Source organism: Montipora foliosa, chromosome 5 (genome assembly GCF_036669935.1).
Source record: "Montipora foliosa isolate CH-2021 chromosome 5, ASM3666993v2, whole genome shotgun sequence".
Taxonomy (NCBI): domain Eukaryota; kingdom Metazoa; phylum Cnidaria; class Anthozoa; order Scleractinia; family Acroporidae; genus Montipora; species Montipora foliosa.
The window spans coordinates 7,970,025-7,985,024 of record NC_090873.1 but is presented as its reverse complement, the minus strand read 5'-3'; the positions used below and the strand labels follow the sequence as shown (position 1 = coordinate 7,985,024).

Genomic DNA, 15,000 nt, shown 5'->3' with positions numbered 1-15,000 from the left:
TGGTCTGAGGCTTATCAATATATACTGATTATGCTAGCACGATGCCACTTGTTAAAAATCAGCAAAAATTATGCTAGTTTCCTCAAATTATGTCAAAAATTATGCTAGCACATTCTATAAAAGCCTTTGGGTTCTTTGATTTTGGAAATGAAGTATAAGCCATATAACTTTTTCAACTCCGTATGCTATCACACCCAACCAATAGACCAAATCGGCTAACTCAATGTTGTACCCAAGTCAAACCCTTTGGAAATACAACGGTTGTTCCAGGTATTTAAATATGAATGCTACAATATACAAAACATCTTTACCCCTGGGAATTTGAGTTTAGTAGCCGATTTAGTCTATTCTTAGCAATAGCGGATCCAAGGGATGGGCCCGTAGGGTCAGGGCCCCACCCATTACTTTTTGGATGTTAAAAATTAAAGCCCCATTAAAATGTATTGCACGTTTTGCAGACAGCAACCCCCCCCCCCCCCCCTCCCCACCCCCATCCTTCCTTAGCTCTTGGTCTGGATCCGCCTCTGGATAGCAATTTTTTTTAAACAATGTTTCTCACAAATTGCGTTGTCTAATAAGCATATGGGCATGTGTGGTTTACATGTTTCCTTTAATTTTGATATTATATATCAGGGGAAATTCTCTTCACAACCAACTGTCTTCGTAACAGCCGAGCACTATAGATCAAGCCTGAAGCATGATGCAGGCAGTGTCTGGTTAGAAGACGTATCTGCACGTTCTTTTAAGATTTGTATCCGAGAACTGCAGAACTTTGCAGGAGTTCACGACGATATTTCTGTGGTGAGCAGTGCATATTTATTTTGTGATTTAGTGATAAGCTGTCCCGGGTTATAACGATGTTGTTGTTTTGTTGCACATGGCGAAATATGTTCCTGTTTTAGCTTTTCGTACTTGTTCCACACAAGACAAACAATAACAACAACAATAACAACAGCAACAAACTTAACGACATTTCAGAGATTTTTATGGTTACAATAGGCCTTTTCCGAGTTCATGTCTGCCTCCTCTTCAAAGCGAGTCTAAGTGCGAAGTTTTTCTTATGTAAATTAGATGTCATTCATATGAAAAGTAGAACTATTTATGATTACAAAAACTTCGCATTTAGATTCGCTTTGAAGAGGAGGAAGACGTGAACTCGGAAATGGCCTGTTTTATCAGTATCACGAAAACGTTCGCGTTTTTCACTGTTTTCAAAGTCATGAAAACCGCTAGCTGTCCTTTCCTAGTAACGCTCAATGGAGCCAGCTGTTGCAGGACACAAGCTGGTGGGTAGATTGACTTCGAAGGGACTTTGAGTAGAATATGTTCAAGGGCACCCAACGATTGAATGTCTTAAAACTTGTCAGAATTACCTAAAATGGTTTCCACAAAGCTTTACTGAAGCTCGTTTAGTGAGTTTGTAGCTGCCCTATATACAAAGTATTTATTTGTTCGGATGTTCTAGGTTTCCCTGCTAGCAGAGGTCTCTTCTCTTTTTGCGTTCGCTGGGCTGAAGAGTCCTCTGCCATGTGTCAAATCTCACTCTGGTCCAACGTACAGAACCTTGTACGGTATTCTTCAAACTGCATTCCCGTGACATGTTTGCTGACTGTGACTTGAGCCCGCTGTGTTCCACGCATTCCTTTGCAGTTATCACTCTGTTGTTAAGTGAGCCCACACAACATGAAGTATCACGTGAGGATTCGGTCGCTAAGTAACCGCCACGCATGCTCAACACAGTGAGTTTCGACTCATGGCAGGGGTCGCTTTTCACGTACTCGTCAACGCTGCAAACGCAAAAGAAAATAGACCTCTGCTAGGAAGGAGGTTCTAGGGGCACTTCGGGTCTGTAGAAATTTCTAGGTGGCTTTTTTGCCTCGCCGGAAGTTCTATCAGTCATGACAGGTCTGATGACGAACTTTACATCACGGATCATTACGTAGTCGTCCCTTTTTCACCGAAAATTTTACGGGACGTTTGCCTGATAGATGATTCTCGAACTATCTTTGGTGAAAATAATAGAAGCTATAAATACTCCATTTTTATGCTATTCCAATATCATAGTTAAGTCTTACTCAGATCAGTAAAATTGTTGCCTTTTTTTAATGTGGTTTCGAAATGTCTACTCACTCTTAACACCCTTCACTACTTTTCCGAAATTTGTATAGGTCATCGCACGGGCCCGAGAGCAATTGAGGATTAATTTCACACGTATTTTCAAAGTTTTCACAACATTACCAGAAATCACGAAGCGACGAGGGCAATTTAGAAAACGTTTGAAATACAAGTGAAAATAATCTTTAATTGCAAGAGGGCACATTGCGATTACATTTTTATCACATTAAGGGCAAAATTATCGAGGGAAGCCCGTTCAGTGCCGCCACAAATGACAATCAACACGCTCCCATTTGGTTAAAGCTCAATTCAATAAATCGTTGCTATCAACAGAAATAGCGCTTAAAATTTATTTTATATGAGGACAAAGAAGTACTTTAATCTGGAAGAAGATTCTTTTGTAACTTCCCTTGCTCTGGATAAGTAACTGCTAACCAAACAGGATCTCTTGATTACCGAAAGTACCCTGGTGATTAAGAAAAAAATGCCTTTCGTCTTAGCCAATCAGAATTCAGTAATTTTTGCCCCGTATGTGATAAACAAAAAAGAAAAAAAACCATATACGTGTGATAGATAAACGAGAAAATCCAAAGAGGGAGAGTGTCTCTTAATACAAGCCATGCGTTCTTTGCATTCCGACAGGTAATGGGAGTAAATTCGAGCAAAAACTGAGTTAATTCTTTCTTTGTTTGTTCTTCTCCTCAGAATTGGTTGGCGTTCGAGACCATACACAGACCGTTATTTACAGAGCATAATAATGTCGGCTTTCCAAATGGGATATTACCATCCAAGAGTAACAATTTCGCTTTTTGCCAGGTGTGAAAACGTAACAATGATAAAAAAAAAATGCCCAGAAGAGGGCAAGGGGTTACCAATCCCATTTCCATGTGCCCATTTCTTTGCAGATTACATTTATTAGTGTCCAAATCTCACTTGTCAACGGAACATTTATCACATTTCCCAGTGTGCAGTGTTATCAGGACCTCCTGATAACAGTACAAGTTCTCTTGCAGCAATAAACATGACTTCATTTGTATATCGTCATCCCTAAACACGTAGTTTTTTAGGAAAATAGTAATCACTATATACAGAAACGTTAAGAAAATTCGCATCTTGAGTGGACTTCATGATTACGGTTGTACAGCGGCAGTACAATTCAAAATGACCATCTTCCAAGCCATTCTATTTGGATGTAACGTGGCCGCTTTTGTGTTAGTTCAAATATAATCTCTCGGAGGCCTGTATGCCTAACAACTACAAGACCAGAACATTCCTCTTCTTTGTTTAAAAGTATCCGAAAACTGAAAAGAGACCTACCCAAACACGTTTCCATGGTACCAAGCATCGATAACAAACCCACAGTCCTTGAATTTCAATGGATTTTTGCTGCGTAACCCTTGTCGAAAGCGAAACTCTTTAATTATAAATGTGGTAAAGATCTACAAGCTAACGTGATCTGATTTTTTAGTTCGACTGCAAAGTGATTGCGGTGGTACTGGGTTTTAGTCTTTGATCCCGTTTAGTGGAGATAAACTTGTTTGTTTTATTTTCGCCAGAAAGACTCTGCACTTTGCAATTGACTCGCCATGAGAGATAGAGAGAGAATTAAGTAAAGACGACCTGTTGACAAAGATGATTTCTTTTGTGATTTAAAGGACGTGAATTTTACGCGGACATACAATAACCACCCAACAGTCATACTAACAGCCAAGCATTCTAGCGGAGGAGAGAATACATCGCCAGATTGCAACGGAATTGTCAGCTGGATTGAGGTAGAGATTTAAAATGCGTGTGGGTTTCCAGGGTAGAGAGAGTAGAAAAAAAAGATCTTTGGGTTGCTAACAATTGCTCAAAATAAGGGACATACCTATAGATTAAGCGCTATAGATTTAAAATGCACGTGAGTTTCCAGAGGTAGAGAGACACTTATGTCCAGAAATGCACACAAAGAGAGAGTAGGGAAAAAAGCACTTTGGGTTGCCTACAATTGCTCAAAATAAGGGACATACCTATAGATTAAGCGCTATAGATTTAAAATGCGCGTGAGTTTACAGAGGTAGAGAGACACTTATGTCCAGAAATGCACACAAAGAGAGAGCAGGGAAAAAAGCACTTTTGGTTGCCTACAATTGATCAAAATAAGGGACACACCCTATCAAAGATAACCCGTAATAGCTCACTACGGTTGAAATTCAAGATTTCTTAGTATTTTAAGCCCAGGCGCGAAACCTCAGAAAAGGGGTCTATTATTTAGCCATGACAAGCTATCTTTTGAACATTACCCTTGCATCATCACCGCCCGCACGAAACTAGTGCCTCTCCCAAACTGCACGTTTCATTGAAAAAGAAACAGGGTCGTACGCTCCTGTCTTGGACTTTGATTTTTCAGTTGGCCTCTCCCCGTTGCGTAGCAACAAGTTTATTATCTTTCCCACTTTCACCTAACACCATTAACAGCAATAGTTGCACACCATATTTTGGCTCTTGATATTTGTATTGTTTTTTTGTTTGTTAGTTATCGTGCGAGAGCATCCGGTTGTTTTGGCTCTAGTTTCACCCGTTGAGAAAAACTGTCTGCGAAACCGAGCCAGCAAGAACAATCGATTGTCCCAGCTGAAGTGGATAAAACAGCCACTCTAGTTTTTTGCCGTGTTTTTTGCCGTATTAAGGTAAAGAACACTCAGCGAAGGATAGGATGTAAACGCTACATGCCAACGTGCAAACACGCATAATTTTAATACCAATCGCAAACAACACGTGCCTTAGAAAATTGCCGATGCTAAAGCCCTGGCCAAACTATCGAACAAAGTTGGATTCAACGCTCCAACTTTGCTCGATCCAACATTGTTCGACCGTTTGGCCACCCATGTTGGATGATGTTCGTCCTACATCTTTTGTTCCATCAAGTGTTGGATGGAGTTTGCTTTTATCAAACATTGTGATCAACAATCTGCTCGACGCAACAAATGTTGCAGTGTTTTGCCGCTCTTCCAACAAAGTCGTGTCCTGAATCGATTGACGTTCGCGCTGCTAGCCAACCACGAATAACTATCTTTATTTGCAACAAACATTGCAGACGAGGATCAAGGGGACATCGTGGAAGTTTATGAACTCAACAGGCAGAAACCTTGATCAGCAAGCATGAAGCAAGGCCATATCTTTGGGACAGTTTCAGTCTCCTAAATGACTATCGCTCACTGTCCAGTTCAATAGCGTTTAAAATTTCAGCAAATTGATCCGTGCTCATTCTCATCATCTTCTAAAGGCTAATTTACCTTGCAGTGAACATACTCTTTTCTACAAGTTCTCTTAACCATTTTTTGGTTTTTCCTAGTTTGAATTAATCCATCATTTCCGTCCTCAAACAGCTCCAGTAGCACAAACGCTACGAGTTGTTTTCGTCTCAGTGTTAGCGCCAACTTGAACTTGAATGTTTCGTCAAGCAAAGTTGGACAGTGTTTTGCCACTATCTCAACATTTGCATCCAATAATAGGGAAGATATCTTTGATGTCACTTATTGTCATTAATGTGCCAAGCAGATCTAGAGCCCCATTGGCTGTCGAAACAAAAAGTATTTTCTTAGATTGTTTGACCAGGGCTTAACGTCCTTTTTCAACTGATCGTTTTTTTTTTATCAGAGTGATACTGCGCTTATTCCGAGGGATGTTAAGCGGCTGACGTCGTCTTTCAACAGGTTAACCAACGGCAACACAACGATGACAATATTCTTTTCACGAGTTTGTTCCACATAAGAATACACGAAATATTACAGACGTTTCGAAACCAGTTGGAAGACTCTCGAAAACATTTGATTCAAGCCTCTTGATGCTTGTTGAGTCTTTCAAACCCGACGACTTCGCTCACTTTTCTCAACTCATCTCCCTTCATACTTTCCAACGCGTTGCGTGAAATCCACGCAAAAACTCGCGCTTTGCTTCTTTGAATATGCAAGGTGAATCACTAAGAGCTGACGTCACGGAAATTTTTTCTCGGCTAGGTTTCGCAGACGGTTTTTCTCGGCGGGTGAAACTATAGTCGAAAAAACCGGATGCTCTCGCAGGTTATTTGTTACTCAGAGTAAGACAAAAAAGAACCTTGGGCCAACTAACTATCGGATTATCCTTTATAACTTGTTATATTTGAAGTGAATTTAGCCATTCTCGTTCCATACCCCCTTCTTTATTGAGCGGTGCGGGGGGTTGGGGAAAGGGTGAAAGAGTCCTTCGTGTATTAGAAGAATGTTGAAATCATATCTTCGCATCCAGGGCACGCCAAAGCAAATGGAAATGTATTGAAAACGAGGCTGTGATGTTGTATGCATTGCCTTTTGCACTTTAAGTCACTTTTGGTCATTGTTCTTGTTTTTCCCTTAAGTTCATCAGCAACGCAAGATTCAGAATCTGCGTCAAAGAGCTATTTGTTCAGCGGTTTGACCCACTAACAGTGTCGTACGCAGTGTTAGCAGGTAAATAAGATCTTAGAAGAGTCACGCTGTGTCACGGTAGTGCAGTTCATTTTGTGTTGTTGTACCATTTACGCGTCCCTTCTCACTATACAACTTAACGTTAACTCAGAAATTACTTTTAAAAAGCACAAACCAAAGCTTCGTGACAAAACCTTTAAAAAACTGTTAGGCTGAACAGTTTTAAAAAACCCAAATCAAAATCCATTTTAATCTTCTTCAATTTTGCCCATCCCTGCCTCCTTTTGTATTTGCTGTTTTATTTAAACCTCCCTTCATTGTTTTAAGTAATTATTTTTATGTTTCGCTTGATTTGGTTGTCAGTTTTCAGTCTCTGAATTTGGCTAAATTTCTTGACATAGCCCCTTTAACTGTCGAAGGTACCTAATGGGTTAAGTTGTGCCTGTTCTAGACAGAGCACGCAGCAACATCTCAGTTCCTCTTTAGAAGTAAATTTTTATACCCTTTGCGGACAAAATCAAGCGATCACGACTTAGTTTTGTTCTTGACATTTTTTTCGAGTGAGAAAAAGGTCTTCACTCGATTACTGTCCATTCGATCCTTCTCGTTAAGCAATAAACAAATGGAGAAACTTCTTTTTAAAATGCAAAAATTAAACGGTGTTTCATCGCAAAAAAAGGAACTTATAGATTAACCTGTCAAATCTGGACGTATCTTTTTTTTTTTCCAGACATCTGCCCTGATAACTGGATCTATTTTAAAGGATATTGCTACCAAAAAGTATCATCCTGTGATTCCTGGAACAATGGCCAGAGCAGGTGTGCCGCATTAGGAGCCAACCTCTCCAGTGTTCACAGCCAAGAAGAAAATGTCTTTCTGCAAAACTTACACAACGGAGAAAATGGTTGGCTTGGTTTGTCTGACATAAAGAGTGAAGGAACGTTCGTTTGGAGTGATGGAACTCGATTTGACTTCCATTACTGGGCAACGAATCAACCCAATAACTTCCGTAATGAGGATTGTGTGCACACCCTTGGCTCACTTCCGGCTCACAAATTCAAGTGGAATGATGTCAACTGTTCAAGCTGCCATACGTACAGCTGTAAGAAAGGTACGAAGTTAGCATGAAGTGATACGGCTGAGAGTTAGCCAAAGCATAGTCTCTCCTTCAGCACCTCCCAGGCGAAGGCTTAACTGAACACCCCTCGTCCCCACGAGGCTAGATCGAAGCAAACTGCATTCCGCTCTCGGAGTAAGCCAATCACTATGTAGTTTTCATGCTCGTGCCGAAGTTCACGTTAAAAATTTCCAGCAATAGACTGACTCCAGTTATTCGCTTCCAACATGGTGGGTCTTGGAGAAGCGTTGAACATGGTAAACCAGCTTCAAATGCGCTAAAAAAGTCAATATCCAGGTTTACTTATTTATCCGACGAGATCGGGTTTGATTGAGCGACTGTGGTGTAAGGGAAAGAGAACTAAAACTAGTTGGAACAAGTCTCTGAAGGTTTAGCGAAAGTGAGGTATTTCAAAGCGCTAACTATTTACGTGCGCATCTTCAGAAGAGGTGGAGTTAATTTGTTTTCTTTTCATAACATCTCAATATTTTTGAAAATGTTGAAAATCAATATTACTCTTAGTGCGCGAAGCTAAACAAAAATTCGGCGCCTGTAAATAATAGTACGGCCCTTGAGGTATGCCAGTAATGGTTATTTATTTGGGAACGCTGCATAGTCGTTGATTATATTTCTTTTCTCTAATTTAGATTACGACGAGTGCCAAGGGTTTTCCCACGACTGTCCAGAGTATGCGACCTGCAATAATACTGAGGGATCTTTCAATTGCTCGGGTATGTACTAGTAGTATGAAGTTTAAAATTTTAACTAAAATAGATTTTGCCACGGTTTCAGACGTCATATTGGTTAGGGTAGGGGTGGGGGGAACACAGCTTAAATTATAGTGAATGTATGGGAATTTTACCGATTTTGAACCACTATAAATCCCTTAAGGTCTGACGATTGTGGATAGCGAGATTACCTCGTCTGAGGTTCCCAGCTATCAAGAAAACTTTGAAAACTGGCTGGAAACACGGAATTTGGAACACATTCTATTCAGATCAGGTTAATGTTAATTATTGCTGAATTATCCTGAACACTGACATAACCCTTTACAAGGAAGATTAGCTTTGATACATTTGCATCTGCCAGTACATTCTTGTTTGCAACCACATGTGTCTTTTTGAAATGAAGGCTTAAAACTTCGGTCACTTAGTGTTCAGTTAACATAGTTTTGAAATACAAAGAAAAAGTAGAATTGATTTTTGGTCGTAGTAGCACTTTAAAGCATTTGATTGATAGATACTGTTGTTACTGTATCACGTATCAACTGATAAAGGGTGACAAATATGATCATCTCAGTTTTATTTCTCAAACTTACCATTTTCCCCTTGATCCTTCAGAAAATGATCCTTATCTCTATGCCATATCTCTCGCAATAAAGTTCCCGTGCCCGGTTTGAAACTTTCGGCGTCTGTTAAACACTTTTTCGAATTCCTCCCTTCCGTTGAGGGTGCTGGACACTCTTGTCACCAGCATTTCCAATTCAACACTGTGTGAACCGGACAGTAATACCAAGAATTTCTTTCTGTATTTTCGCACCATTTTGGACAATTGTTTCCTCGATTCCCGCACGTTATACAATTGTTTTCTGCGGCTATTTGGGGTGAGGTAAGAGAATTACAGTCGCTCACAAGCAAGACGTTTCGCCCACACATCTTACGAAGAAAAGATTCCTATATAACTTACATATATGTATAACTTGTATATATATATATAACTTATATATAACTTATAAAGTCCCACAAGCGTAAAATGTTATGTTGATGTTTTCTCCAAGCAATAAATAAGAAATAGACCACAATTCAAGAGATGGCACAACTTTAGTTTACACCTATATTTCGGCCGCACAAAACGGCCTTCTTCAGGATGATTAGAAACCGTTACACAAGAACGTTAACTACACGCTACTCAAGCTGCAAAATGTAAAAAAAAAAACATAGCACGCGCTCGCGCATTTGAAAAAGATGAAGCTAAAGTGACACAATAATAAAAACCGACAAACTGTAAGGGAAAAAAAAACCAAACAAAAACAAGTGAAAGAGCGTTCGCGTCCAGATTATCGATAACGTTCACACTAATGATAAACTGGCTGTAAAAGAAGGAGAATGGGCATACAGATTTCAAACGTTGAGACCAGATGGCCTCAACGACAGCGACTTCTTTTACAGCCAGAATCGTGTCACCAGAAAACGGTAGTTACTTATCGTGTTTCAGCTGGGGTTAAAATTGCCTGATGATGACCATACGAAACAGTTCTGTAGCATTAAACGATGGTTACTCGTGAAACCTAAACTTGTGTAAAGTCATATATATATATATATATATATATATATATATATATATATATAGCACGCGAACGCTCTTTCACTTGTTTTTGTAGCACGCGAACGCTCTTTCACTTGTTTTTGTTGCTGTCGTCGTTATTTGTTTTTTTTCCCTTTACACTTATTATTGTCGGTTTTTATTATTATGTCGCTTTAGTTTCATCTTCTTCGTATGCGCGCGCGCTCCTGTTATGTTTTAAAGTTTGTTATTGTCACGCGAACATTTTGCAGCTTAAGGTGATTCCCTTGAAATTGTTCTACTATCAAACTTTTATTGGAAACTTGGCATAATTAACATTCATGATATGAACATTAAAAAAATGCAATAAAGAAATGGGGTCACCGAGCTTGTTTTCGCGTCAGCAGGCTCTTAAAATGGGGTATTTTTACTGACTGCGCGTTAAAAATACGAATCACCTTTATACAGAATTAAGTCTTGGTTATTTGAAAGATAAAAAATTTTACTTTGAAAATAAAGCTTCTTTTATTCACATAAGTAGTAATGCTTCATTTACGCCGTTTTTTATTGCCTGGTTGTAGGAATAGTGCACTTTTTGGGACAGTTCCGTGGTTAGCTTGAAGTCCTCGCCTTGGCCAAAATACACCCAGTACGGAACTGTTTTCCAAAAAAAATCATGTTCTACTATCAAACTTTTCTTCTTCTTCAAATATGTTCTTTATTAGATTGTTCTTAGCAAATACGTGAAAAAATCGGGAGTCACCGTGCTCGTTTGGGAGAAAAGGAGGATTTATTTCGCTATCGGGCTTAGTTTGAGGGAAATCTCTTGCGTTTTGTACGCGCACGTGCTCATGTGCGCCCGCTAATGACGCAAAAAATCGTGCGCAGTGGGGAGGCGCAATGCAATGCTAAGGAATTACCTTAAAGGCCTGGCCAAACGCACGCAACATTTCAACGCAACATCTTGCAACATCGTTAGTTACAACATGTTGCATACGTCTGGCCATTCTGTTGCGATATGTTGTGATATATTGCAACATGTTGGATGATCTTGGATCAAATTTGAAAACGGTCCAAATTTTCGTGCAACATTTTGGATGTTGCATGATGTTGTAATCGTTTGGCCACGTTCACCTAACATCTCGGCCGCCATTTTAACATCGTGTCACGCAAAAGCTTAGAAATTAAACCTTGCTTTATCACAAGACGAAAAACCCTATCAAACTGAACATTTGTGAAATGATAAGTCTTCAGCTGTTCTAGTAAGTAACTAAACTAAAATCTCAAAAGGATTGATGACATCACGTGAAAACCGAGAGTATTTCGATAGATATCGTTCCTTCAGAGAATGTGTGGGCGAATCATCTTAAGTGTGGGCGAAACGTCGTTAATGTGGGTGAATCACTTTGTAAGCAAATCGTCTTCTGGGCAAAACGTCCGGATACCAGGTAAAATAATGGCACCTTTGAAGACGAGGACTGTCTTTTCTTTACGTCTTCTGGACTAGCTTAGAGCCTCCCTGTGGTTTTAGCAAGCCTAATTTGTACACGGGGACATGATCGACACTTTCACTGATATTCAACTGCGCTTGCAACGGGAGTGTCATCGATTTTTAACCAATCGAGTGCAAATTCGTGAAAATAACCGGCGCCAGGGAAGTGCCGTGGACGTTCGTTTAATTTTGCAGACGTACATGTAATTATAACCAACCTCATTTAACTATCTCACAATCCACTCCAACACATGGACAATTCTCGACGACTTCCTTCACCAAATGCCTCAATTGCTCCGGCTGCTTAATTTCAATAGTTCCACTTTCTACGAGATCAAATTTATAAACAAACAACTGGTATCCACCACTAGCATTCACAACCAACCTCCCGTCGTCACACGGTACATAGTCACAAAGGGATGCCTTTTCCTTTTTTACAGCTACCAACCATGGCTTCCCGCTGCTTCCTACTACTTCGAGACGAATCTCAGCTTTGTTGTTCTGAATATTAACGGCAAGAGTCTCGAGAGGTCTCAACTCGTTGTTCCTCGCTAGAATGTGCGCCGGCAGATTAAGTTTCCCCGTCTGTCCATACAGAAAAGCGATAAAAGTAATTGTCGTATCTGAGATCAGTTCACTAACGATACCTATACTGTGTTTATTGCTGCAAACAACCCGGCGAAAATGTAAACAATTAGCAAAAGTAAGCAGGAGACATACCTGCAATGGTTTTCCGGCATTTGTGTCACGAAAATCCTCCAACATTGTTTTAGTTGCTTTGCCGGAAAATAGTATCTTCGTTCATAGCGTTGTTGCCTCGTGTATCAGTGCTTTCAAACACTGTCTCCATAAACTGGCCGTTCGTCTTTTTATTTCTTACCTTGTCATAAGAACACTTTCCTTGCAATGCGGGCAATGTGACGTCATCAAGTTGACACACGTCCACGAAAATTTGCGCGTATCCGCGCGTGCTTATGACGTAAGGGGTGGCGCAATTTTTTCTAAAACACATGGGGTTGCGTGGACCCCGCGCTTACGGTCTCCATCCCTGATCACGAGGCAAAAAGGCCACCTAGAAATTTCTACAGACCTGAAGTTCTCCAGAACATCCGAACAGATAAGTATTTTGTAGGGAAGCTACAAACTCACTAAACGAGCTTTTAAAGGGACACAGTCACGGTCTGCGCATGCTCGTGTAGCTGATCGAAACTTGAAAAAGTCAGCCTGACTTTTTCAAGTTACTAGCAATCACAAATTCAAAATGGCGTCTAGCGGAGATCCGGACATGGCGGTAAAAGCATCAACTCAGGGCGGAAACGAAAGGTCGAAGACAGGGGAATTTGCTTTAGATAAAGATACCATTTGCTTTATATAAACTTGATTTAATGCAAAAAAAAAAGCAGAATTCTTCAACTTACCGATATTTCCATAATGGCGGTCGAGCGTGACAAGTCTCGGAGAGAGTGAATGCTACTGCGTATGTCAGCCCGTGACAGTGTCCCTTTAAAGCATTGTAGAAACATTTTAGAGAATTCTGACAAATATTAAGACATTCGGTCGTTGGGTACCCCTGTCCGACCCCCTGTAAGGGTAGTGACATTTAATTAGTGACAAATTAAGCAAAGTGAAAAGTCTCCTTTAATTAACAAAGAATTGCTAGATTATCTTTTGAAGTGCGTCACTGCGGATCAAAGAATGGTCTTCCTAAGGTATTTTGACCAGAAAGTCGTGAAAAAGAGCAAGAGAGGTCGGATCGAATATTGTGGAAAGTTAATTACTGTTTCACGTTAAGTAAATATTTCCTTATGTTCAAACGGATGATTTCAGTCGCATCTCATCAACACAAAGAAACCATTTAAATACATATAAACTCGCGTAATGTCAGCCGCTTCCCTACACAAACCTTCCTGCTACTAATGACGCTACTTGATCTATTCATCTTCAATCATTGCCAACTCTGCTATTAAGTTGGTTGTGGGTCGAACTTCGATCAGTTGTCGAGATGTCTTTTTTTATCACTGTATTTTGCTTTGAGTTTGTGTTGTTCGTCAACCAACCCGTTGCTTTGTCGGAAAATACTGCTGCCGCTACTCAGCATTGTAACAACATTTGCTTTTACGCTGGATCATCAAATAAAAAAGGTCGAAGCTATGCTGAAAGAAATGAAAAAGCAACTAACTCAAATACAAAGTGATATCGACACACTGAAAGGCGCTAACAACACTGTTAAAGGTATGGGTAAGCTTGCCGGGATCGAAAATCAGCTGTCCCTCAAAAATGCGCTGTATTGCATTTAAGCAAACGTTAATGCGCGAAAAAACCGTAAAATTAGTGATGACTTAATTAGTCACCGGGCGTTAGTCGCCGAGAACTATTCATTACCGCAGAAAGTAAAGCAAGAGGAGGAAATCGCGACCATGCGCAAGAGAAGGGCAGTCGTGAGAAACGTTTCGGCTCCCACTCCTAAAACGTTGCCTAAAAAGTTTTTTTTTTTCGCAGGCTCGAGCTTAATTGTCAGTCACACGTAAAGAACCATTTGTCTTCCCCATTTTCGGCCCATTTCAGTCCACAAGAAGATATTTCTTTTTCTTACAGTTTTAATAGAATTTTCAATGCCATGTTAATTATTCAAACAGTCAGGAGGAACTGTGCTGAGCTGTACAAATCTGGTGAAAGGAGCAGTGGTGTTTATACAATTGATCCTGATGGTTCAGGGGCCTTTGATGTGTTTTGTGACCAGACAACAGCTGGTGGGGGGTGGACAGTGTTCCAAAAGAGACTGGACGGATCGGTTGACTTTTACCGCGGCTGGTCTGACTACAAACAAGGCTTTGGTAACCTAAATGGCGAGTTTTGGCTGGGACTGGACAAGATCTATCGTCTGACCAAACTGGTGAAGAATACGCTTCGTGTTGATTTGCAAGACACAAAAGGCAAAACTGCCTATGCTGCCTATGATATGTTTGCAGTGACCAACGAGAGGGCCAAATACCAGTTGAACCTTGGAACTTACTCGGGTATGTAATTTTTCACACGTCTATCACAATCAAGTTTCTACGATATACACAGCAATTAGCAATACCGTTCCATATAAAAGACACACAACCAGAGCAGTCTTTTTCTATGCTAATCGACACTCTTCTCTTTAATTTTTAGTTAGTTCATTGTTGCGCTTGTGTAACATAATTGAAGGGTTCAAGATCATCACATCACGGTTTGAAAGTAACTACTGAGAAAAATCCAGGCTTAAAAAAGGGAAATTCACGACGACTCAATTTATTTACTGTGCTACACTTTCTGCACCCTACTAGCAGAGCCATTCTTTTGGTGTTTTCGAGAAAGAAGACTCTGCATGAATCGAGTAAGATCTTTATTGAGCACGCGCTGCACGCGGAAATTTGTAAAAAGCCCAGTGTAAGTGCTCTTGTGATATATTGAAGTGATACAAGTATTCGATACTTCAAACTGCCATTTGTGGGTGATTTCTCTACTTTCACACGCAAAAAAGTAAAACACTTGTTAGACGTTTATTGCAAAGATGTAGACATCAGAATTGTTTTTTCTTCATT

At 40.1% G+C, this 15,000-nt stretch overlaps 1 protein-coding gene across 1 annotated transcript in view; it reads left to right on the top strand.

Annotated features, from left to right (window-relative positions):
• Positions 1 to 15,000, top strand: part of LOC138003519 (uncharacterized) — a 37,985-nt gene that overhangs the window by 8,476 nt on the left and 14,509 nt on the right. Inside the window, exons 9-15 of the mRNA XM_068849625.1 lie at positions 634 to 801; positions 2,821 to 2,931; positions 3,771 to 3,887; positions 6,491 to 6,581; positions 7,270 to 7,650; positions 8,304 to 8,387; positions 14,068 to 14,448. Of these exons, the coding sequence (XP_068705726.1) occupies positions 634 to 801; positions 2,821 to 2,931; positions 3,771 to 3,887; positions 6,491 to 6,581; positions 7,270 to 7,650; positions 8,304 to 8,387; positions 14,068 to 14,448 (1,333 nt within the window). The remainder of the gene's footprint in view (positions 1 to 633; positions 802 to 2,820; positions 2,932 to 3,770; positions 3,888 to 6,490; positions 6,582 to 7,269; positions 7,651 to 8,303; positions 8,388 to 14,067; positions 14,449 to 15,000) is intronic.